A 25744-nucleotide genomic window follows, 5' to 3' on the forward strand; every position below is an offset into this window, starting at 1 on the left:
TAGGGCCGGAGTACTGGTACAATGTAGTACTAACATACTACAATTGGCATTGTTAGTGAAGCTCTGTGTTCAAGGATTTGGCAAATAGGCCATGGTATCCCTAGAAACCACCCGGTATAAGGGGTCAGTGTGGGTCCAGTCCAGAGTACACTGGATGTTCAGGGCTAATTTGAGTGTGGGAACCCTCATCAGAGTACGCCGGATGTAAAAGGCCAATTTGCCATACGTAGGTGCAAGAGCAAGGACACAGTGATTGTACTGTGTGCCCTGCGCAGGCGTACCTTTGTATAACCCAAATACTGATGTCACTATCTGGCAAGAAGTCTCTTTTGTCCAAGTTAGTATAAAAATGCGTTACTGAGTGGCAGAGTAAGTGGATGCTGCATGGACACACTCCCCGGAACAAACTAGAATTACAACTCAAATACAGAAAAGCTTCCTGAATAATCAACAGAAGGCTAACTGGAGAAAACCCTGATACCCGAGGACTGAAAGTGGAGACGGCAGAGAGACTGGTCAGAGGGGCAGAGGTGTGAAAGGGCTGGCCCAGATGCCCACAGACAGGAACTAAAGTCCTGGAGACAGAGCTCAGCTGTGGGGGGTTGCGACTGAGAACTCTGGAGTCTAATCCCCCATCTGGGCCCCCCAGCAGAGAGCACAGAACTGACAAAGGTGCACATGTAGCAGCTGTCTGTGAAGAGCAGTGGGGTAGCTGTCTGCCTGGGAGCTAGTGATGGCTGGAAATCCAGGCACCCTCTTAAAGGCCCAACACACACAATTCCCAGTGGAGCCACCCACCTTGTGATCTGGCAGAGGGAGGGCAGAGTGGACTGGAGTTGTGTGAGCAGAATCTAGGATTGGGGACTCGGGGTTTAGGCACCCCAAGTTTCCAAGCAGGAGAGGACATCTTTCCCACACAGACATTTGCTATACAGGAGGCCTGTTGGGGGAGTGGCGAGAGGGCACACAGATGACCCACCCTATTGGAAAACACCTTGCCTGGAGGCCACTTAACACATTGCACACCAGTAGTTTTATTGCTAGCTTTACTCAGTGGCCAGATAAGTTTCTATTGAACAAGTACAAAAAACGTTTTACAAAGTATCATACTTTAAAAAGATATTAGCTTGTAAGAACATGTAATAAATAACTTCAAAATGCAATGAATATTTAAGGCGTGCCTTTAACATTTATGTGAAACACTGTGTAATATGAAAACATGAGAATGCTCATGATCCGCCCACAATGTGTTAAGATAAAATAACCACTAATCTCCAGGCAGAAGCAATTGCCCCACCCAATTAAAAAAACAACAACAACAACTCTCACCACACCTGAGAATGATTGCCTGAGGGCAATTCAAGTCAGAATCCTATCAGTCTATAGGCAGAAGCATCTCTGGAGGATTTGGGTCTCTACCTGATCTAATTAGTCAGAAACAGTGTTTGAAACTCTCCTGCACTAGAGGTTGAGAGGCATAGCAGATCTACCTAATACAGACTCACAAAGCCAAACAGGAAGCCAACATGAGGAGACAGAGAAACAACCCCCAAAATGAAAGAACAAGAGAATTCTTCAGAAGAAGAGATAAATGAAGCAAAGATCAGAAATTTATCTGAAACAGAGTTCATAGTAATGATGGTAAAGATGCTCAACAGAATGAGAAAAGATATAGTAACTATGAAAACAGAAATAAAGAATGGCATCACACAAGTAAAGAACATATTGGAAGGAATACACAACAGATTAGGGGAAGCTGAGGCTTGAATCAGTGAGTTAGAAGACAGGGTTGAAAAAACTCACTCAGAGAACAAAAAAGAAAACAAAACAATTAAAAAAACAAGAGGACAGCTCAAGAGAGCTGTGGGACAACATGAAATGTAACAATATTAGAGTAGCAGGTGTGCCAGAAGAGGCAGAAAGGGAGAAAGGAATAGAGAAGGTATTTGAAGAAATAATTGTAGAAAACTTCCCTAACCTGGTAAAGGAAAAAGTCACACAAGTTCAGGAGGCACAAAGAACCCCCAGGAAGAAGAACCCAAATAAGTCCACACCCAGACACATCATAATTAAAATGCCAAAAATTAAAGACAAAGAGAGAATCTTAAAGGCAGCAAGAGAAAAGCAAACTGTTACTTACAAAGAAGTTCCCATAAGAGTGATACCTGATTTCTCATCAGAAACTCTACAGGCCAGACGGAAATGGCATGAAGTACTCAAGTAATGGAAAACAAGGATCTGACACCAAGATTACTATATTCAGCAAGGCTATCATTCAAAATAGACGGTAAAATAGAGCTTCCCAGACCAAAAAAAAAAAGGCTAAAAGAGTTCATCACCACCAAGCCAGCATTACAAGAAATGTTCAAGGGACTGCTGTAATGAGAAGAAGAAACAGAGAGAGAAAACTAGGCATACATAATTAAAATGACAATAAATAAGTATCTATCAATAATAACCTTACATATTAAATGGAGTAAATGCTTTAATCAAAAGGCATAGGGTAGCTCAGTGGATAAAGAAACATGATCCAACTATATTCTGTCTACAAGAGAACTACCTTAGAACAAAGGACACACACAGGATGAGAGTGAAGGGATGGAAAAAAATTTTCCATGCAAATGGAAAAGAAAAAAAAAAGCTGGAGTAGCAATACTCATATCCGACAAAATAGACAAAATGAAGGCCATCACAAGAGACAACAAAGGTCACTACATAATACTAAAGGGATTGATCCACAAGAGGATTTAACTTTGGTAAACGTATATGTATCCAATATAGGCGCACCTAAAATACAAAAAAAAACAAAAACAAAAACAAAACCAAACTTCTAGAGGACACATGTGGAATCTAAGTAACAAAATAAACTGGAAAATGGAGTGGACTCAGACATGGAAGCATGGAAAGAGTGCGGAATCTCAGAGGGAAGGTGGGGGATGATGGGTGGGAGGCAATCAGCCAAAGACCTTGTATGCATAACCCATGGACACAGATAATAGGTTGCTGAAGGCCTGGGGCGGGCTGGAGGGGGTCGATCCATGTGGGCACACCGACGTCTCTGTCGCCACAGGTCACAGACTTTTCCGGGGTGGATGCACAGGAACTGGGACGTTTTCCTTTAGGGGATTCTCCTACTGGTTGATACCTGATACCTTCTTCAGTTACTCGTCCGCTGGCATCTGGCCATGGAGAGTGTGAGGCACAGGCCTCGCTTTTTACTAAGAGACGTTGAAGAAGAGAAACTCAAATAATCCCTTTTGAGCCTTTTTTCCTTCACTCCAGGGAGTTTTTTGTTTAAAGCAGGTCACCCAATCCACCCCAGCTGGCACCAGCTCAGTGGGGCATGTCTGATTTTGAACTGTGAGCACTCTGGGTAGTTTCCCATCTTGTAATTTGCATATGTTTGAACCCCCACTGGCCTTCCCATTTGTCTTTCCTCTATTATGGATGAATGTGCCCCCCCCCGCCCCCCCCCCCCCCCTGACCCTGGTCAGGCCCTGGAACCCTGGCTCCTCCCCTTGGGTCCCTACACCCTGGGCTCATCCTGGTCAATGAGTCTCCCAGGGGCGGCCTATCCCTGCTTGTCCTGCCTCTGACTTTAACTCACCTTAACCCCCTTTCCCCCTGGACAAGGTGGGACCACCCACCTTCAGAATCACTAACCCAAGTCAGATATAACAGTGTCCTGCCTAAAAATTAAGTCCCTTTTACCATGGGAATTATATGAAAATGCCACATTCATCTAATTCTTATAATTAATTATTCAATTTGTTTCTCATGTCTGCAGATGGAATCTATCAGAATTACGAAATTTATCAAAAGTGTTTTCATGTGAAAAATTTTCCCAACTCTGAATGTGTTAACTGCCACTTATTTAATGTCACTTTTTTCAGTTAGGGGTGTTTTACATTTTTTAATAGAGAACTTTACAAATTGCTTTCAAATTGGACCTGTTAAAAATCGTGCTGTGTATTGCCAGTTATCATTATTCTAAATCATCTCATATAGTCGTTGAGTTTCGTGGTATTCAATGTGAGGTTGGGTGGGCCCCCTACAAAACAGCCAGGTCTCCTGAGCCACACCCAGTCCTCCCCTGGACCCTGAAGTCTGACCTGCACATCCTGTGTCCAGCAGGACATCACACTGATGGACCAGAGGCTCTGCCATCAATCCTCCTGGGAGCCTCAGGGTCCTCTGGGTTCCCATGTCTCAGCCCATTGATGTTGGCAGTGGCTTCTTCTGTGCTCCTGGGCCAGCGGGGGGCGGGGAAGGGGGGACTGAATGAGCACCAGCAGATCTGGCTTGCTTTGGTGGAGATGGAAATGTCTGAGTGTTTTCAGGGAAACGGTTGCCCATTCCGAGCTATAATACTGAGGACTTCGCCTTTCCATGGACACCTGACAGGACGTTGAAAACCAGAGGTGCACAGTCTCAGGATGTCCTTTGTGCAAGTTGTTAGAAATAGTGCCTCCTACGCACCTAAGCTGATGGGGGCCCACCTTCTAATGAAAACAAGGACATGAAATCACGCACTTTGATTGGTCTCTGAAAGGTGTTGGCTCAGAATTACAGCTGAATTCAACTACAGATGGGAGGAACCTATTCTGGCAGGCAGACCATAGACTTAATTCCTCCTCTTCCTCAGATGTGGCTAACATTGCCCCACCCTGCCTCTACAGTGAAATCACCTGCGTAGAGATTTTAGGAAAGAAGTACATGTCCATTTCAACCTCAGAATGTACTCATGTACTGGGTCTCAGTGAGGCCCGTGGGTTGAGGACTGTGCTTGTTGGGAAGAGCACAGACCAGCTCTTGATGTTTAGGTTCAATAAGGGTGTTTGTTGAAGGACAACATTTTCATCTCTAGGAACAAAGTGGTGAAATCCTTTCATTTTGTTTGGGACAGGTGAATTTTCTTAATTATTTAAAAAGCAGCTCAGGTAGTGGCTAATACGATTAGGGAAATTATCTTATTGCAGCTTTATTTTCTGGGCTGCTCCTTGAGGTGGGGGAGAAACAGCGAAGGCCCAGTCTGGGGTTAGTGGTGGGTGCAACAACGCTGATTTAACTAAGATATAGGGAAGTGATGGCGAACCTTTTGAGCTCGGCGTGTCAGCATTTTGAAAAACCCTAACTTAACTCTGGTGCCGTGTCACATATAGACATTTTTTGATATTTGCAACCATAGTAAAACAAAGATTTATATTTTTGATATTTATTTTATATATTTAAATGCCATTTAACAAAGAAAAATCAACCAAAAAAATGAGTTCACGTGTCACCTCTGACACACGTGTCATAGGTTCGCCATCACTGGTATAGGGTGTGCTCAGAGACTTCGCGGTCCATCCACCCCCCCCCACGTGTAGCTCAATAAGAGTCTTTAGAACAGCTTTCTGAGTCCATGTGGGCAGGATTCTGTCCCCCGTCCTCATGTTGCAGAGACATAGGCAGAAGTACCACCAAGACTTTAGGTGAGATGCCTTTGATAGGCCCCCATGACCTTGCCTGAGCAGGTTCATGTCACTCAGAGACACCTGGCCCATGGGGCTGAAGCGCAGAGTTCGATCAGCACCAGGGCTTGGAAGGAGACCAGGGTGTTGGAGGCAAGATAGAGGAATGGACCTGAGGTGTGTGGAAGGAGCCATGGGAAAAGGGCTGTGTGAACCTGAGGCCTGGTTCTCTCCCACCAGCCAAGAAGTACAGTCTTGAATGTATTTGTTCAAAACTGCAAAAGGAAAACTAGAACAACAATATTCAGCATTTTTAGCAACAGATTTTATTATTTAAAATACAGCCAGCATTGCTATATTTAAAGTTGAATTTCTTACAAAATTTCACATTCAATGTTTCCAGATCATGTTAGCTTCCTACATTTGATGCCACAAGTTTTATTAACAATTTTTATTTCCTAAAAAAAATCAATTATTTGCCGAGTTGTGTGTTGGAGACTTCTTTACAAGTTTTCACACATACACAGACACACAGAAGCACATACACTCATATTTTATGATATGAAATTTAATTAAGCTATCCCCTGCTTTGATTTTAGGATTGCTATCTACTTGGTGTGGGAAAGTTAAGGTTGACTGAAAAATAAATGATCACTGAAGGCCTTGCTTTCTTGACGTAGTGTGTTTTGTACTGTATGAATGAATGCTCACATTTACTACAAGTGTTGCTTTATGAATAAACGGTTTCTTGTGATTTTTACCCTGAATAACTTCACTAGTGTGAATGATCTGTAAAGAAATGTTTGGGTTTCCTCAAGAAGGTTCATGTTCTGATTTTCTGTTTTAGTGTTTAGTTCTCACTGAGTTTGATGTGCCCACAAAATCTGATAGTTGGCTGAATGTTTGTCAATAGTGACCACAGTCATAGGGTTTCTCCTGGTGAAATTTATTCCTTTTACCAATAATTATAAGTGAAGCCTTACACATTCTCCTCTGAACAATATGTCAAGTGTCTTCAAAGTTCAAAGTTCAGAGCTGTTGCACAGGACATCTAAATCAGCATGTTTACAATATGAGTTGTCACGTTATCTGAAATCAGGCCAATGATTGAAGGCTTGCACAGTTACCACACACGTGGACCCACTCACATATTACAGGTCTTTCTGGCCAAGGAGTTTGGTGATTCATAGATTTTCCACATTGCTTACTGAGGGTTTCTTTCATGTGTGCATGTGCTGGTGTGTTTAAATGATAAAGCTATGGTCAATGTTCTTCCACATTTATTACATATGCAATGCCATCTGATGTGCAGTCAGGTCAGACTATCTACTGAAGGCTTTCATGATTTCCTCCCCTGTGTTGGGTTCCCTCATGTCTTCTAAGGGAAGAACGATGACTGAAGGCTTTGCCACATAGCCGACATTCATAAGGCTGTTCTCCAGTGTGGGTTCTCTGGTGTCTTGTGAGATTAGCATGTTGACTGAAGGCATTCCCACACTGACCACATTCATACGGTTTCTCTCTGGAATGTGTTCTGTTGTGGCGTGTTAGCTCAGAACTTTGACTGAAAGCCTTCCCACATATGGAACATACATGTGGTTTCTCCCCGCTGTGAATTTTCTTGTGTTGGCTAAGGCCAGAGCTTTGATTAAAGGCTTTCCCACACTGATGACACTCATACAGTTTCTCCCCAGGATGGATTCTCTCGTGTTTTCTAAGGTAAGATCTTTGCTTGAAAGTTTTGTCACATAGGGGACATTCATATGGTTTCTCTCCTTTGTGGATTGCCTCATGCTGTCTTAGGTAAGAACTCCGACTGAAGGCTTTCCCACACTCACGACACTTATAAGGCTTTTCTCCAGTGTGCCTTCGATTGTGGTTTCTAAGGTCAGATCTTTGTAAAAAGGCTTTCCCACATACATTACATTTAAATGGTTTCTCTTCACTGTGAGTCATCTTGTGTCGTCTGAGGCTGAAGACATTGCTAAAGGCTTTCCCACATTCACATATATTACCTCTGGTGTGAATTTCATTGTGTCTACTAAGGCATGACTCTTCTCTAGGTGACTTTTCACACTGTTGGCTGACATAAGATTTCTTTCCTCTCTCAATTAAAGAATGTTGACTCACAGCTGATCTATGAGTAAATTCATCACTCAAATCAGCACATTCAATAGGATCCTCTGGAGTGTGAGATTCCCGCTGTGTGGAAGGAGATGAAAGGTGTCAATGGTTTGCCCACATACATTCATACAATCATTTTCTACATATCAATTCTAGCATATTAGTCAGAAATACTCTCTGGTGAAAATGTTTTACGTGTGTGTTACATGACACCCTGGCAGGCACAAAGATTTTCTTTTTTTTAGTATCTCCATCAGAATGTTATTACATAAATTTGGAAGACTTTAGTCCAGTGATGGCGAACCTTTTGAGCTCGGCATGTCAGCATTTTGAAAAACCCTAACTTAATTCTGGTGCCGTGTCACATGTAGGAATTTTTTTGATATTTGCAACCATAGTAAAACAAAGATTTATATTTTTGATATTTATTTTATATATTTAAATGCCATTTAACAAAGAAAAATCAACCAAAAAAATGAGTTCGCGTGTCACCTCTGACACACGTGTCATAGGTTCGCCATCACTGCTTTAGTCTGTTTCAACAACTAGGTAATCAGCAAATGTTATGATATTGTCTTTTTTGTTCAAGATATTGCTTTGGCTCATGTTTGTTTCTTCACTGATTTCAAACTATCCGAAAGTTTGTTGAAAAGAGCTTAATCTCAAGTTAACTATACAATTGCAATCAGGTAGCTGTGCTCATGACTAACTTATCTCATTGCCACATATTCAATTTGGATGATTAGTTTCACACCTATGAGCCTTACCATTGGCATGGTGGAGGATATGCCCTTCTTGCTGATCTTCTGCATTAATATCATCTCTGGTTTTTTAAGGGGATCTCTCATGTCTGAAGGGATCGAAAAATAAAATGTGTTACAATGTCATTAGCAGAATGACTATGTATATATGCACCATGATCAGTATATATGTTTTTAAACCTGGCACTGCATTAGAGAAAGTGTGTTCAATGAAATATTTTAGGTAGTACAAACAATGTAAAGTAAATTGAAGTTTAGGGGGAAATAATATCAGGATTGAAACATGAAAAGCAGGAACTGGTGAGAGATGATGGGTCAGCCCATTGTGGTAAAACCTGAAAAGGCAGGATCTGGACAAGAATTACTACAGCCAAGTCCAACTGTAAGAAGCACACAATTATATTTTTCCACAAAGAAAAAGAAAAATGCAGGTAGGACACATCCCTTCTCATTCCTATGTGCAAGAAATAACAACATAAGGAATCTTTCCCAGGTGTCCTCCCTTGGATTTTGGAATGTGTAACTCAAGTCCAAAGCCTTCACCTGATATTCTAAGAACATATTCAGTCACTGAGAGGCGTCTCCTCACATGGAAGCCCTCACCCCTGCTGCTCACCTGCAATCTGGCCTTGGAGAAACCCAGTCCCTTCACTCCTCAGCTGTCCTTGATCCAGCTGGAAAGTCACACCTGAGCTGCAGATCCGATACCCTGTTTGTGGAAGAAAGGTACCTGGATCACGAGTCCTGTGCAAAGGAACCATGGCAGTGACCAAGTCTAAGCCCGATTACCGTGAGGAATACAGAGGTGGATGAAGGTGGGTGCTGGCAACAACACTTTCAGAGAAGGCATTGCAGGCCCTGCACCAAACCGGGAAAAGTAGACATGTGGCCACAGCAGGAAGTACGGATTGATACTGATTTCCATGATCAAGTTCAAGGAAAGAAGTCAGAACACTCAGTTTTCTCAAAATGTGAGAGGTTACTGTCTCCATAGTGGGTTCAATATTATTTTCATACAGAACCCAATAAACATAACTTTCAAAATAGTAACCAAAATGTTCTTAAGTTCAATAGTCTGCTCTTAAGCCTCCAAATACACTAGAACAGTGGTCGGCAAACTGCGGCTCGCGAGCCACATGTGGCTCTTTGGCCCCTTAAGGGTGGCTCTTCCACAAAATACCAACTTCTGCGCATGGGCCACGAAGTTTCAATCGCACTGTACATGTGCGCCCGCACGTGGTATTTTGTGGAAGAGCCATACTCAAGGGGCCAAAGAGCCGCAGGTGGCTCGCGAGCCGCAATTTGCCGACCACTGCTCTAGAACATGCTAAGTATTTTAAAGTATTTGATCAATCACATATGGATTAACGATATCCATTGCTTTCTTTTCTATAATCTGAGTGTTGGAGACAAGAGTTGCAAAATGATATGAAGTTGTGGTCAAGATGACATTCTAGTGTGGAGATGAAAAAAATGTAAAAAAATATCTTTCTTCTAAGCAGTTATGAGGGTTATGAGAGAATCAGGGCAGTGCCTGGAGCAAGATAGTAGCAGCTGTTCTACGTAGCTGAAGGAATGGACACTTACATGCATAAATACACTTACCGTCTTACATATACAAACACACATATGTACTCACATACATACATACATACATACATACGGTATATATGTTTTAAGACTCACCCACAGAGACCAGGCCACTGATGTTCTCCAGCACCACTTCTCTGTACAGCTTCTTCTGGGGTTTGCCCAGCAGGGCCCACTCTTCCTGGGTGAAGTCAACAGCTATATCCTCGAAGGTCACTGATTCCTGAAACATCATGGACATTCCGGGTTAAACAGAGCACTTCCTGCCAATGTGCGGAGGAGGAGGGTTGGGGAGCTGGGTGTATGGAAAGATCAGTCTGTGTTTGGGGTTCTACTCAGGTCACTGTCAGTGCTGAGCTGGTGTCTGCCTTTCAAACACATAGAAACATGCAAGGTATGAGTTTGTATTCTGCTTTGTGACTAGAGATGAAAAAATGTAAATGCTTTGCCCACATACACCCATACATTTCTTTCTCACATATCAGTTCTAGAATATCAGTCAGTAATTGTCTCTGGTGAAAATGCTTCAAACATTAGTTGCATACGCATGTTCTGTGACTCCCTGGCAAGCATAAATATTTTCTCTTTTTAGTATCACAATAAGAGAGTTATTAGATAAATTTGGGAGATTATAGTATGTTTCAACAACTAGATAATGAACTGATTTTATGATATTATCTCTGTTTAATACTCAGGTTATTGTTTTGGCTCTTCTGATTTCTTCCCTGATTTCAAACTGTCCAATTTTTTTGCTTGGAAAAAGCTTAATCCCAAGTTAACTACACAATCCCTTTCAGGCAGTGTGTTCATGAAAACTTATTTCATCGCCACATATTTAATTTGGATGATTAGTCTCACACCTACGAGCCTTACCATTGGCATGGCGGGGGATAGGCCCTTCTTGCTGACCTGCTGCATTAATATCTTCTTTGGTTTTTTAAAGGGGTCTCTCATGCCTAAAGGGGTTGAAAAAGTATAAATTGTTACAATGGCGTTAGTGGAAGAAAAAAATGTACATATGCAGCAAGATCAATATATGTATGACTTCAAACCTGGCACTTCATTCTAGAAAGCATATCCAATGAAATAGTCTAGGTCTGTGGTCGGCAAACTGCGGCTCTTTGGCCCCTTGAGTGTGGCTCTTCCTAAGCCTTAGGAGTACCCTAATTAAGTTAATAACAATGTACCTACCTATATAGTTTAAGTTTAAAAAATTTGGCTCTCAAAAGAAATTTCAATCATTGTACTGTTGATATTTGGCTCTGTTGACTACTGAGTTTGCCAACCACTCGTAGTACAAACAATGTAAAGTTAATTGAAAATTAGGGACAAATGAAATCGAGATTAAAGCATGAAAAGCTGGAAGTGGTGCAGAGATGTTGGGCCTGCCTATGGTGGGAAAACCTTAAGAGGGATTATCTCAACAGGAATCACTATGGCAAAGTCCAACCGCTAGAAGTACACATTGGTTCTTCCCCCTAAAATGGAAAGAAAACGGGAGGAAGGACGCCTGCCTTGTGATTGAGATGTGCAAGAAATGATAAGATGAGGAATCTTCCCGGTGTCCTCCCTTGGATTTTCGAATGTGTAACTCACTTCCCAAAGCCGTCACCTGATATTCTAAGGACGTACTCAGTCACTGACAGGCACCTCCTCACACTGAAGCCCTGACCCCCGCTGCTCACCTGCCATCTGGCCTTGCAGAAACCCAGTCCCTTCACTCCTCAGCTGTTCTCCTGGCCTCAGCTGGAAAGGCGCTCCTGAGGTGCAGATCCGATACCCTGTTTGTGGAAGAAAGGTACCTGGATTTGAGTCCTGTGCAAATGAACCATTGCTGTTACCAAGTCTAAACCAGGTTACTGAGGAGGAGCAAAGAGGGACTGAGGGACAGTCCTGGTAACAACATATTCTACAGAGAAAACATTGAAGGCCCTTCACCCAACCAGGAGACAAGACAGACTGGTGGCAAAACCAGAGAAGACTGCTAGATGAATATACCCATGGTCAGGTTCAAAGTCTGAAGTCAGAATACTTAGTTTTCTCAAACTGTGAGAGCTTAATGGCTCCAGAGTGGGTTCAATATTATTTTCAAACCAAACCCCATCAACATAATTTCCATAAGAGTAATCAAAATGATCATATTTTCAGTAATCTGCCCTTACTTTTCCAAATACACTCAACCTATTTTTAAGTATTTGATAAATCAATTATGGGTGAATAATGTCCAGTGATTTCTCCACCATATTCTAAGTGCTGGAGACAGAATTGCAAGGTGATACAAAGTTGTGGTCAAGATGGCATTCTAGTGTGGAGATGAAAACAAAATGTAAAAACAATCTTTCTTCAAACACTTATGTGGGTTATGAATCAGGGCAGTGCTTGGTGTGGAATAGTGGCAGCTGCTCTATGTACCTGTTCAATGCATGAAGGAATGGACACTTACAAATATGAATACTTTCACATACATACAAACATACATACAAGTTGTAAGACTCACCCATAGAGACCAGGTCACTGATGTTCTCCAGCACCACATCTCTGTACAGCTGTCTCTGGGGTGTGCCCAGCAGGGCCCACTCTTCCTGAGTGAAGTCAACAGCTATATCCTTGAAAGTCACTGATTCCTGAAACATCATGGACATTCCAGGTTAAACGAAGCACTTCCTGCCAGTGTGCGGAGGAGGAAGGTTGGGGTGACAGCATTGAGGAGTGATGGGGAGCTGGGTGTATGGAAAGATCAGTCTGTGTTTGGGGTTTCACTCAGGTCACTGTGAGTACTGAGCTGCTATATGCCTTTCAGACACATTTTTAGAAGCATACACACTATGAATTCATAATAATCCTATATAATAAAGAGGCAATATGCAAATTGACCATCATGCCCTCACAAAGATGGCTGCCTACGACCAGGCCAGCAGGGGGTTAGTGAGGGACAACCAAACGACTGAACAAGCATGCTGCGTGGGGTGACCAGGCTGGCAGGGGGCCTGTGAGGGGCGACCAGGCCTGTAGGGGGGCGGTTAGCGGCAACCAGGCTGGCAGCGAGGGGCAGTTAAAGGGTAACCAGGATGGCAGGGGGGGCAGTGAGGGGCAACCAGGAAGGCAGGCAGGTGAGCGATTAGGAGCCAGCAGTCCAGGATTGTGAGAGGGATGTCTGACTGCCGGTTTAGGCCCTGGGATTGAGCCTAAACCGGCAGTCAGACATCCCCCGAGGGCTCCTGGATTGGAGAGGGTGCAGGCTCGGCTGAGGGGACTCCCCCATGCACAAATTTTGTGTACTGGGCCTCTAGTTTGTTATAAAGAAGCATCACATGTGGTGTGGTTTTACACAGTCTGAGAGTTTCTTCATAACCTGATCATTAGAATTTCTGGACAGGTGGTCATAAAATATTCACTTATAAATTCATAACATAAATTGTCTTTTTCCATTAATTTCAAGAAAGTCCATAAATTCATCACAACACAACAATGCCCATGTTGTGATACATTTGTGACATGACCATTGGTTGAAACATGTTCCTAGAGGAACTTTTGTTTCCTCATCTATAAACCGGTGTCATTACTTATGAATGTTGAAACATTTAATGAACTAATGTACAAAATGTTTCTTTTGTAGCAAACCTGCACGAAATACTAGACATTACTCAGAACTGAGCAGGTTTATATAGAATTTGATACCAGTAGATGTGTTCTGTCTTATTTCTACAGAATTCAGGTATTCAGAACAAACAACAGCCCAGATGGTCGGCAGCACAAGCCAGGGCCGTGAGGGGCTATGTTGAAGGCCAGTCCTAGCCTGACCATCCTGTGGGATGAGGCCTCCCATTCTCGACTTTGTCTGGGACATCACAACCAGTTATTACTATTTTCCTGGTAGCTTTATCTTGTCTCATTCTAAAGAATAACAGAAGCCTCATTATTTGGTTTAGTCTATGTAGTTTCCCAAAAATTTACCAAGGACCTAGCTGTTACTCTACCTACTATATCCCTTCTCCTTCATGGGTGCCAAAATTAAGGAAATCCTATTCCCTGCCCATTAATTTCTAAGAGGTAAAAGTGGTATTGGGGGGCGTAAGAGAAGGAACTGTAATTTTAGTTTCACATTTTATAAATTTTCAAAAGTGCAAATGCATTCTTATCATTGTCAGTCCTAAAATTGGGGAAAATATAATAATTTATCTAAACCTTTGTCTTGCTCCTCTCCACACTGAGCAGCCCTCACCTTGGCCCTTGCAACACTGGATTAATTGTGCTCATGTGCTCACACAGGTACCTCCAACAATGGACTATTATGTTCTGCTCTTCATGGGTCTCTGTTGCTTGCAAGCATCATCACTCTAAGCTCATTTCAACCAAAGACACGGTTAGTGTGTTCATGATTGACCAGTGACCCTATGGACTGAATTTAAGAAAACTTCTCTGATCTCTTCTATAAACAAGCAAGGTAATGTAGCCTGTCATAAATCTGTGTAATGTTGAGAAGGAGATTCCCTATTGATGAGTTTCTGACCCATGATATCTATCCCATTATTTCAGGCAAACCTCGTTGGAACTCAGATGCCTGAACACCACTTAAGACACCCATGCCAATAGGAAACACTTGTCCATCTAATGGCCCTGGGATGTAATTTCCATAGAAAGACATATTCTCTACTCACTTGTGGCTGCATGGTCAATGATCCAGTTGCCAGGTGTCTTTCTCTGGGTTTTCACCCACAGACAGTCCAAGCACTAAGCAAGCAAATCTGGGGACAGAGAAAGAAGCCATGAGACTCCAGTCTTGTGCACAATTTCCAGTCCTACCTGTCAGAAAGGCCCAGTGTTCACCTGGGTATGTTCCCCACTCCCAGACTAACAAACTGAAACCAGTGTTAAACTCTCAGATTAACATGCCCAGATCTCTACTCTTCAGGGTCAATTGTAATAGGGCTGTAGCTGTCGTTGCTATAACGACAGTCAAATTACAGATATCTTACAGAAAGGAACATGATAAATATTGAGTGTGCTATGTTAACGAACCTACAACATCTATAATTAATCAAGTCCCTCCCTGAATCCGAAGTGTATAGATCCCTGACTCATGCCATATGTAGACATTGGTTTCCACCTGCAGGTAAGCACTGTGGAATTTCTCAGGTGTCATTATTATTGCCTTATGCATCTGCATGGTTTTCCAAGCAGTCAAGACCTTAAAATCTCCACCATCAGAAAGTAGCAAGAGGACATACATGAGTCACAGAGTTAATGTCAGAGTACTGCCTCAGTTCTCTAGGTCAAGGGAGCCCAGAGAGTAAAGAATGGCTGGGCTTGATGAGGAAATCTACTTGGTCCATCTGGTAACTGGTTAAGACGTGGTAGCTGAGACCCTCAAATCCAATTCTGTACTTATCTTCCTTAGCTAATCCTATATAATAAAGAGATGATATGCAAATTGACCCTCACACCCTTGCATCATCACAAGATGGCCACCCCTACATCATCACAAGATGGCTGCCAAAAGATGGCCACCCCACATTGTCACAAGATGGCCTGCAGGGAGGGCAGTTGGGGGCCATTGGGCCAGCAAGGGAGTAGTTAGGTGTCAATCAGACTGTTGCCTCCCACCTCTTACAATTGAGCAATGCTTAGACAGGAAGGCAAAGACAAACCATGGAGGGCAATGAATCCAAACAAATGGACCTCAAATTAATACTAAAAGTGAAAAAAAAATATAATCTCAATCTGGATTACAAATCAAAGCTCATCCTTTGGTGACTCTCAACATCCAATGTAACCAACACAATTCAGCCATGTGGAAACTAGAATTAGGTTTACAATTCTTCTAGAATTTTGTACATGAGAGCACAATAACCTGAAACAGGAGATCTATTTCTTTTAAAATATCTTTTTGTTTATTTGAGAGAGAGGAAGGCAGAGGGAGAGAGGGATAGAAACATCATTGATGGCCCTGACCAGTTTGGCTCAGTGGATAGAACATCGGCCTGCGGACTCAAGGGTCCCAGGTTTGATTCTGGTCAAGGGCATGTACCTTGGTTGCGGGCACATCCCCAGTGGGGAGTGTGCAGGAGGCAGCTGATCGATGTTTCTCTTTCATCGATGTTTCTAACTCTCTATCCCTCTCCCTTCCTCTCTGTAAAAAAAAAAATCAATAAAATATGTTTTTTAAAAACCCCATCATTGATGAAAGTGAATCATGGTTCGGCTGCCTCCTGCATGAGCCATACTTTGGATGGAACTGGCAACCCTTGCATGTGCCCTATCCAGGAATCAAGCTGTGACCTGGTTCATGGGTCCATGCTCAACCACTGAGCCACTCCAGCTGGGCAGAAGATCTACTTTTAAAAGCATATTGGTCTTTGCATACAAATGGTTTGTGTGCCAGGATGAAGAAAAATCACATTAAAAAAGGAATATTCAACAGTCTCATAAACAATGAACCAAACCAGAAAATAATGACAATCATAGATGACATAATCTGTCAACTGAAAGTTAATAAGTAAATTTTTTCTTTTAAAGAATTTTGGGAGGTACCATCTCACACCTGTCAGACTGGCTATCATCAACAAATCAACAAACGACAAGTGCTGGAGAGGATGTGGAGAAAAAGGAACACTTGTGCACTGCTGGTGGGAATGCAGACTGGTGCAGCCACTATGGAAGACAGTATGGAGTTTCCTTAAAAAACTGAAAATGGAACTCCCATTTGACCCTGTGATCCCACTTCTAGGAATATATCCCAAGAAACCAGAAACACCAATCAGAAAAGATATATGCACCCCTATGTTCATAGCAGCACAATTCACCATAGCTAAGATCTGGAAACAGCCTAAGTGCCCATCAGTAGATGAATGGATTAGAAAACTGTGGTACATCTACACGATGGAATACTATGCTGCTCTAAAAAGGAAGGAACTCTTACCATTTGCAACGTCATGGATGGAACTGGAGAGCATTATGCTAAGTGAAATAAGCCAGTCAATGAAGGAAACATACCACATGATCTCACTCATTCATGGATAATAGAGACCATTATAAACTTTTGAACAATAATAGATACAGAGGCAGAGCTGCCTCAAACAGATTGTCAAACTGCAGCGGGAAGGCCGGGGAGGGTTGGGGGGCAGGAGGTAGGGGGGTAAGAGATCAACCAAAGGACTTGTATGCATGCATATAAGCATAACCAATGGACATAAGACACTGGGGGATAGGGGAGGCTGGGGGACTGTCTAGGGCGGGGGGATAAAATGGACACATATGTAATACCCTTTGTAATACTTTAAGCAATAAAAAAAAATAAAAATAAAATAAAATAAAAAAAAAAAGAATTTTGGGCCCTAGCTAGTTTGGCTCAGTGGATAGAGCCTCAGCCTGTGGACTAAAGGGTCCCTGGTTCAATTCCTGTCAAAGGCACATGCCTGGGGTTCGGGCTCGATTGCAGTAGGAGGTGTGCAGGAGGCAGCCAATGATACTCTCTCATCATTGATGTTTCTATTTCTCTCTCCCTCTTCATTTCTTTCTGAAATCAATAAAAATATATTAAAAAATAATTTTTGGCACAAAATACTCAAACACATTATGAAAATGGCATAGAAACATAGTTATTTTATGCATAAGTACAAATGGAACAAAGCTAAAGCAATATTCATGAACAATTATTTGCCTTTAATATGTTCATTTTTAAATGATTAAAATAAATATAAGCACCTATCTCAAGACATTTGAGAAATAAAATGAAAAATGTCACATGATGAAACACATGAAAGGAAATTAATTCAGAGAAGCAGAAAATGAAGCTTGTACAACCATAAAAAGAACAAAAACATAAGATATAGATCAAAGAGCCAATAGTGCTTTCTGAGGGAAGGAAATGCCCTCTAGCAGAGGTTGCCAACCAGTGGTCCTCGGACCCTGGTGGTCTGTGAGGTCTGAAAGGTTGGCGACCGCTGCCCTACAGCATGTGGCAGACTGTCACTGCCAGGCTCTCTTGATTTTAGAACACTGGGCCTTTGGCCAGTGCTATCGGGGGTCTGAAGTTTAGCTATTTCATTTCATTAATTTAAATCTTACACTCCCATGCAGCTGGCAAGTACTATGTTGGGCAGCAAGATCTAGGATCTTGGGGTAAGCATTCAAAATTGCAAATAGATTCAAGACAAAGATGGACAAGAAGCACAAACAGTCAAATATCGGAAATGTGGGGTTGAATGAATATGGACCCAATAAAACTTGGAGATCATGGGACGCTGCTTTGATAAGACATACAATGTTAAGGGACTGTGGCCAGCTCACATCGTAGTGTTTGGAGAACTCACCAGGTGGAAAGCTGGAGGAGATGGTGGAGCCAAATGGATGCTGAGGCCAGGTCCACAAAGCAGCCACTCCTCTTCTTCCAACGTCCCAGAACCTTCAGTTCCCTCGTCTAGTGGCAAATGGATCCTTTCACTATTCAACTCCCTTTTATCCTGGGAAGACAGTAAATCCAGTTAGTGCGAGGTTCTTAGGACACACCCTGATCCAGGAAATACCAATGAGCTTAAATTGGATTAGAGTCTGTTGGTCACACCCTGTTCAATGTGATTGGATTTTCCAGACTAATACCCAGTTACAATTCTCCGATAATGATGTGAAAAAGGACCCTGTGAAAGTATGTTAGACAGCTCCATCTACTCCTTTATCTACTGGTAGGTCTTTCTGTGTGCATTTTATGTACAGGGAACAGTCCCTGTCTTGGGACTCAAGCAGACCATCGGACTAACCACCCGGGGCTGGAGTTTTCTGTGGGACCTGCAGACATAAAGATAAAAGGAAAGATGGAGAAATATGAGATACCAATAAAGAGATGACCTGAAATATATTACTGGGATAAAAAGAAATCACAATGTGACATATTTTGCAGAATTTTATTAATAGCAAACAAAAACTGAAAACCAGAAATTGAATATAGAATTTCATAAACACAAAGTCATGAGGAGAGTCCTCTAAGGGAAGAACAATGACTTGGAGGACTTCCACAGAGCTGATGTGCTGTTCTCCAGTGTGGGTTCTCTGGTGTCTTATGAGATTAGCATGCTGACTAAAGGCGTCCTCACACTGACCACATTCATATGGTTTTTCTCTAGTGGCCCACCGTTCTGGGCCACGAAGTTTCAATCGCACTGTACGTGTGCGCCCATAGTGGTATTTTGTGGAAGAGCCACACTCAAGGGGCCAAAGAGCTGCATGTGGCTCGCGAGCCGCAGTTTGCCAACCACGGTCCTAGGTGAACCATAGACTTAGTTCCTCATCTTCCTCTGATGTGGTTAACACTTTCCCACCCTGCCTCTAAGGTGAAATCACCTGGGGAGAGATTTTAGAAAAAGAAGTACATGTCCATTTCAACCTCAGAATGTACTCATGTACTGGGTCTCAGTGAGGCCCGTGGTTTGAGGACTGTGCTTGTTGGGAAGAGTACAGGTCAGCACCTTGATGTTTAGGTTCAATAAGGGTGTTTGTTGAAGGAGAACATTTTCATCTCTAGGAACAAAGTGGTGAAATCCTTTCATTTTGCTTGGGGCAAGCATATTTTCTTAATTATTTACAAAGCAGCTTAAGGACTGGCTAATAGGACTAGGGAAATTATCTTACTACAGCTTTATTTTCTGGGCTGATACTTGGGTTGGGGAAGAAACAGCTAAGGCCCAAGTTGAAATTATTGTATGATGCAAAAATACTGATTTAACTAAGATATAGACCAGTGATGGCGAACCTTTTGAGCTCGGCATGTCAGCATTTTGAATAAGCCTAACTTAAGTCTGGTGCCATGTCACATATAGAAATTTTTTGATATTTGCAACCATAGTAAAACAAAGATTTATATTTTTGATATTTATTTTATATATTTAAATGCCATTTAACAAAGAAAAATCAACCAAAAAATGAGTTCGCGTGTCACCTCTGACATGCGTGTCATAGGTTTGCCATCACTGATATAGGGTATGCTCAGAGACTTCGCCGTCCACCCCGCACCCTCCAATTACCCCAGTGTATCTTGAGAGCTTGTTTGGAGGTTCTAGCAGGGGAGCGCAGCTACTCGTATACCCTTGACCGAAGACCGGTCCTCTCCTGGGGGGGGGGGGAAGGTCGTCCTCTTCAACCGAGCGCGCAGCTTCGGGAGGGACGCACATGGATCGGTGAGGGAGGAGGGGGACACCCGCCTAGCCAGCCAGATCAGCCGAATCAACCCTGGCAATCAATGGGGTGACAGATGTCGCAGCCAGATCGCCCTCACATCCCCCCAGTGTATCTTAATTCAGAACTTTGAGAGCAAAAATCAAAGAGCTTTCTAGGTTTCTGTGGGCAGAATACTGTCTCCTGTCCTCATGTTGGAAACCTAGGATGAGGTAAAACCAAGGTTTTTAGGTGGGATGCCTTTGATATGCCCCCATGACCTTGCCTGAGCAGGGTCATCCCACTCAGAGACATCTAGCATGTGGGGCTGAAGACCATACTTGTGTCAGCACCATGGCTTGGAATGAGACAGATGGTGTTGGATGGAAGATAAATGAAGGAACTGAGATGTGTCTAAGTAGCCATTGGAGAAAGAGCTGTGTGAACCTGAGGTCTGGTTCTCTCCCCGCCAGGCAAGGGGTACAGATCTGAATGCATGTGTTGAAAACGGCATGAGGAAAACTAGAACACCAACATTTAGCTTTTTCAGCCACAGATTTTATTGTTGAAGTATCTGCAAGCATTGCTACATTTTAAGATGAATTTCTTACAAAATTCTACCTTCAGTGTTTCCTGATCACTTTACCCTCCTGCATTTAATGCCTTACATTTGTAAACAACTTTATCTCCTGAAAGATTCATTATTTGCTGAGTTATGTGTTGAAAAACTCGTTTAGAAATGTTGACCCACACAGACACACACACAGAGGATCATGGCTTCCGAGATGAAATCTAAGCTATTTCTGCTTTGGTTTTAGGATTCCTATCTCCTTGGTTTGTGAAACTTAAGTTTGACTAAGAAATAAGTGACCAATGAATGCCTTATCCTACTGACACAGTCGTTTGTACAGTATGAATCCTCACATTGACCACTAGTGTTGCTTTATAAAGAAAAGGTTTCTTGTGCTTTTGCCCTGAATAACTTCACTAGAGTGAATGATTTGTAAAGAAATGTTTGGATTTCCTCAAGAGGGGTAATGTTCTGATTTCCTGTCTTAGTGTTGTGTCCTCCCTGTGTTTAATGTGCACACAAGCCTGGTAGTTGGCTGAATGTTTGCCAATAGTGACCACAGCCCTAGTGTTTATTTCTTGTGAAATTTGTTCCTTTTACCAATAATTATAAATGTAGCCTTATGTATTATCCTCTGAAGAATATGGCAAGCATCTTCAAAGTGCAGAGCTGTTGCTGAGGACATCTAAATTAGCATTTTTACAATGTGAGTTGTCATGTTACCTGAGATCAGGCCAATGATTAAAGGCTTGCACAAAAATACCATACATATGGATGCACTCACGTAATAAAGGCTTTTCTGGGCCAAGGAGTATGAAGATAAATGGATCTCCCACATTGCTGAGTGTTTCTTTCATGTATGAGTCTGCAGGTGTGTTTAAATGATAAAGCTGTGATTGATGTCTCTCCTGTATTTATTACATGTGCAATGACATGTCATGGCAGTGCAGGTCAGACTATCTACTGGAGGCTTTCGTGAGTCCTCTCCTGTATTGAATTTACTCATGTTTTCTAAGGGAAGGACAATGACTGCTGAAGGATTTCCTGCATAGCTGATGTGCATATGCTGTTCTCCAGTGTGGGTTCTCTGGTGTCTTTTGATTAGCATGTGGACTGAGGGGGTTCTAACACTCACCACATTCATAAAGTTTCTCTCCTGTGTGAATTCTCTCATGTTGTCTCAAGTAAGAATTTGACTGAAGGCTTCCCCACACTCACACCTTCATAAGGTTTCCCAAACCTGTGCATTAGATTGTATTTCTAAGTTCAGATCTTTGCAAAAAGCCTTTCCCACATAGATGACATTTAAATTATTTCCCTCCAGTGTGATCTTGTGTCATGTGAGGATGAAGGCATTACTAAAGGCTTTCTCACATTCACATAATTTTCCTCTAGTGTGAATTTCAATGTGTCTCTAAGGCATAGCTCTTCACTGGCTGATGTAACGTTTATTTCTTATATGAATTAACCAATGTTGAGACACAGCATACCTATGAGTAAATTCATCACTTAAAGGAACCTTTAGGATCCTCTTTCTAGAACCCATGCAGAGCTCTCATTCTCAGAGCCTGGTGGGGGCCTATTGTCCCCCTCATGGACACTGTGGCTGGGATCCTGGACAAAGTGTGTGCCTTCTGCATGAGGGGAGTCTGTAACAGGCCCTTCCTGTCCATTCTTTGGTACAGGAGGTAAGCAGGTGCTTCTCTCAATACCTTCAATGGGAAGTGCTGTGGATGTCATGATACATTTCCTTTTCGGTGACCAAGGGGTGAGATCAGGGTCTCTCACATATTTCCTCTTGTGTTGTGATCAGGTCTCAGCGTGTGTGGATCCTGTAAGAGAAACAACACCGATGTTATATATTAGAATTTTCTCACTATCAAGTAGAAACTAAAATTAAACCAACAACGACAAAAAGATCTTAAGAAAAGATATGAACTGCATAGGATAAACCAGCAATGAATGTAAAGAAGATGAATTTCCTGAATCTGTCTGAAAGAAGATACACTGTCCCCTTGCCTCCTTTGGTAACATCAGAAGGAAAAGCACAAAGCTTCTCACAGCTGTCTCCTGTCAGTGAAGTGGAAACAATCCTCTCCTAGCCTCTGCTAGGGAATGGACACCTCTTGGTGTGGTGAAGGCAGTTTGGGGATGAATGAGTTTGGGTGGGCAATTTGGGAGAAGGGATTCTGAATTCATGATGCCTCATTTCCCGCAAGGGGTGTTGACTTGTGGAAACATCTAATGAGACCACACCCATGCCCACCATCAGCTTAGAGGATAGGTCAAAAGTAGGTTTTCCAGTAGTAGGTATACGAAAGACAGCATTTATTGCGGTATTATGATTTATTACTTTACCATTCTCCAAAGGAATACCGTAACCCCACTTTTGCCTCTTCCTGTATTGTTGGGACACATGCAAGTGTAGGCAAATGAAAAGACACTAAGAAAAATGAATTAGGAAATACTACAGAAACGATGTGGGTTCCCCTAGAATTTTCACCATTCCGTCAGAGAGAAGACAAGGAGGGAAGTAGAGTGACCCTGATGCAAGAAAAAGCCTAGCACCTGGGGACACTCACCCTCAAACAGTCACAGGGTTCCGTCTCTTCCGTGCAGTTTTGCTGGGGCCTTTGAGTGGGTCTCCATGGAAGTCTCCAGCAAGGAGCCTCTCTCTGTTCTTCATGCCTGAAGGACAGAACATGATACATGAGACACTCCATTTCTTCTCTCCAGTGAAGGTGAACCTTTCCATGTCCACACTCTTTCCACTTCTTGTGATCCAGGGAGTGAAGCCCAGTGCATTTACCAGACTGGCCCTTGCCTTCTCTCAGATCCCCCTCCCCAAGGAACCCGCCTGGGTTTTTCATGAAGGACTTTCCTTTATTCTGTTTCCTCTCTGTCTGACACCTTTGTAGATTAAAGATGTTCCCAGCACCAACCCTACCACCATTCACCCTCATTGATTGCCCAGGAATTGTATAAAACTGGGCTTGTGACCATTGAAGAGATGGGGATTTTTTTCTCTGGTTTTTGTCTTTGAATGGAAATGACAAGGCATACAGTGTAGAGGTAAGGACACAGGCTTCATGAATCCTGCCCCAATGTTTTCTCCACCTTCTCACAATGCTCACCATGCTCTCTGCTCAGCCTCCCAAGCAGCCCTGTTAAAGCATCCTGGGTTCTGCTGGACCTGGGGGTTCCATGGTTTCAGGTTTTCCTCCATCATATTGGAGCCCATGGCCTTGGGGACTGGGGACCTATTCCAATGCTTCAGTGGACACCTGCTTGCCTTGTGCCCAAAGGCCCTGCAGTTCCAGTATCTCACCTGCGGGGAGAGAAGGAGGTCAGTGAGTCACCAAAAGCAGGGACACATTTGAAAGGAAACAGGGGGACAGATTTATGGAGGTGGAATATGGGTTACAGAGAGCGACATAACACGGGGCTCACCTGGTGCCTGTTACTAAGATGTTGTGGTGCATGCCAAAGTCCATATTAGTTGGGAAGGAACATGGAGGAAAATGCAAATTTTACCCTGGATCACACCTGAAGTCAGCTACTGTTTGGAGACAAATTATATATTAAGTAGATTAGTTATGTAATAATATCTGACTTTATTTTAGAAAATGATTATAAAATATTTCAATGTAAAAAATAAGATGAAAGAAGACTGGTGTACCCAGAGAGCAATGTAAATGCTAAAAAGTATATTTGTAATAAAATTTATTCTGGAGCAGGTTTCAAGTGTACCTAGTAAAATATTTTTATTTGCAAACACAAAGTGCCCACCAGCTGTAATAACTTGGTATATACAGTATCAATACATTAGTGCTCATAGCGACTCTAAGATAAAGGCACTCAGCTATTTCCACCTTTGAAATGAAGAAAGTGGCCCTGCCACTTGGCTTGCCTTTGCGTCGGTGGGTGTGGTTGGGGAGCCGAACTAGTTCGAATAAAGACTCTTTGCTTTTGCATCAGACACGGCTGGCTCCCTGGTGTGGTCTATTGGGGATCTTGAAATCTGGGCATAACATTTGGGGGCTCATCCGGGATCCCCAAGACCCTTGAGGGACCCCTGATCCGGAGAGTCTGACTGACCGCGGTAAGTGTCTGTGTTTTGTGTATTCTGTTCTGTGTGATATATGTTATCTCTAAGGGACTTGTCCTGTATCTGGAGGAATGGTTTCTAGATGGTATTCATCGTCAAAACTCGGGCTGGCTAAGGGTTTGAATCTGGCCTATCTTTTATTTTATTTTTTTTCTTTTTTTTTTTAATTAAATCTTTATTGTTCAGATTATTACATTTGTTCCTCTTCCCCCCCCCCCACTACTCCCCTCCTCCCAGTTCCCGCCCCACCCTCCGCCCTCACTCCCCACCCACTGTCCTCATCCATAGGTGCATGATTTTTGTCCAGTCTCTTCCCGCATCTCCCACACCCCTTTCCCCCCCAAGAATAGTCAGTCCATTCCCTTTCTATGTCCCTGATTCTATTATAATCAACAGTTCATTCTGTTCATCAGATTATTTATTCACTTGATTCTTAGATTCACTTGTTGATAGATGCATATTTGTTGTTCATAATTTGTATCTTTACCTTTTTCTTCCTCTTCCTCTTCTTAAAGGATACCTTTCAGCAATTCATATAATCCTGGTTTGGTGGTGATGAACTCCTTTAGCTTTTCCTTATCTGTGAAGCTCTTTATCTGACCTTCAATTCTGAATGATAGCTTTGCTGGATAAAGTAATCTTGGTTGTAGGTTCTTGCTATTCATCACTTTGAATATTTCTTGCCACTCCCTTCTGGCCTGCAAAGTTTCTGTTGAGAAATCAGCTGACAGTCGTATGGGTATTCCCTTGTAGGTAACTGAGTTTCTTTCTCTTGCTGTTTTTAAGATTCTCTCTTTATCTTTTGCTCTTGGCATTTTAATGATGATGTGTCTTGGTGTGGTCCTCTTTGAATTCCTTTTGTTTGGGGTTCTCCGCGCTTCTTGGACCTGTAAGTCCATTTCTTTCACCAGGTGGGGGAAGTTTTCTGTCATTATTTCTTCAAATAGGTTTTCAATATCTTGTTCTCTCTCATCTTCTGGCACCCCTATAA

General features: G+C 42.6%; 1 protein-coding gene and 1 long non-coding RNA gene across 2 annotated transcripts; both read right to left on the reverse strand.

Annotated features, from left to right (window-relative positions):
- Positions 1-5759: 5759 nt before the first annotated feature.
- On the reverse strand, positions 5760-11662 carry LOC308514784 (uncharacterized protein). Its single transcript, XM_081085088.1, has 5 exons — positions 10802-11662; positions 10025-10151; positions 8955-9047; positions 8345-8427; positions 5760-7655 (listed from the first exon to the last, which is right to left on the reverse strand). The coding sequence occupies exons 1-5, from the start codon at positions 10880-10882 to the stop codon at positions 6780-6782; spliced, it is 1260 nt and encodes a 419-aa protein (XP_080941214.1). The 5' UTR covers positions 10883-11662; the 3' UTR covers positions 5760-6779.
- An 8951-nt stretch (positions 11663-20613) lies between these two features.
- On the reverse strand, positions 20614-24199 carry LOC308514785. The gene is made up of 3 exons (XR_013995617.1): positions 23780-24199; positions 23228-23333; positions 20614-22477 (listed from the first exon to the last, which is right to left on the reverse strand). It is a non-coding gene; the product is annotated as an uncharacterized lncRNA (long non-coding RNA).
- Between the last annotated feature and the right edge of the window lie 1545 nt (positions 24200-25744).

The sequence above is a fragment of the Myotis nattereri genome, assembly GCF_964212035.1.
Source record: "Myotis nattereri genome assembly, chromosome: 2".
Classification (NCBI taxonomy): Eukaryota; Metazoa; Chordata; class Mammalia; order Chiroptera; family Vespertilionidae; genus Myotis; species Myotis nattereri.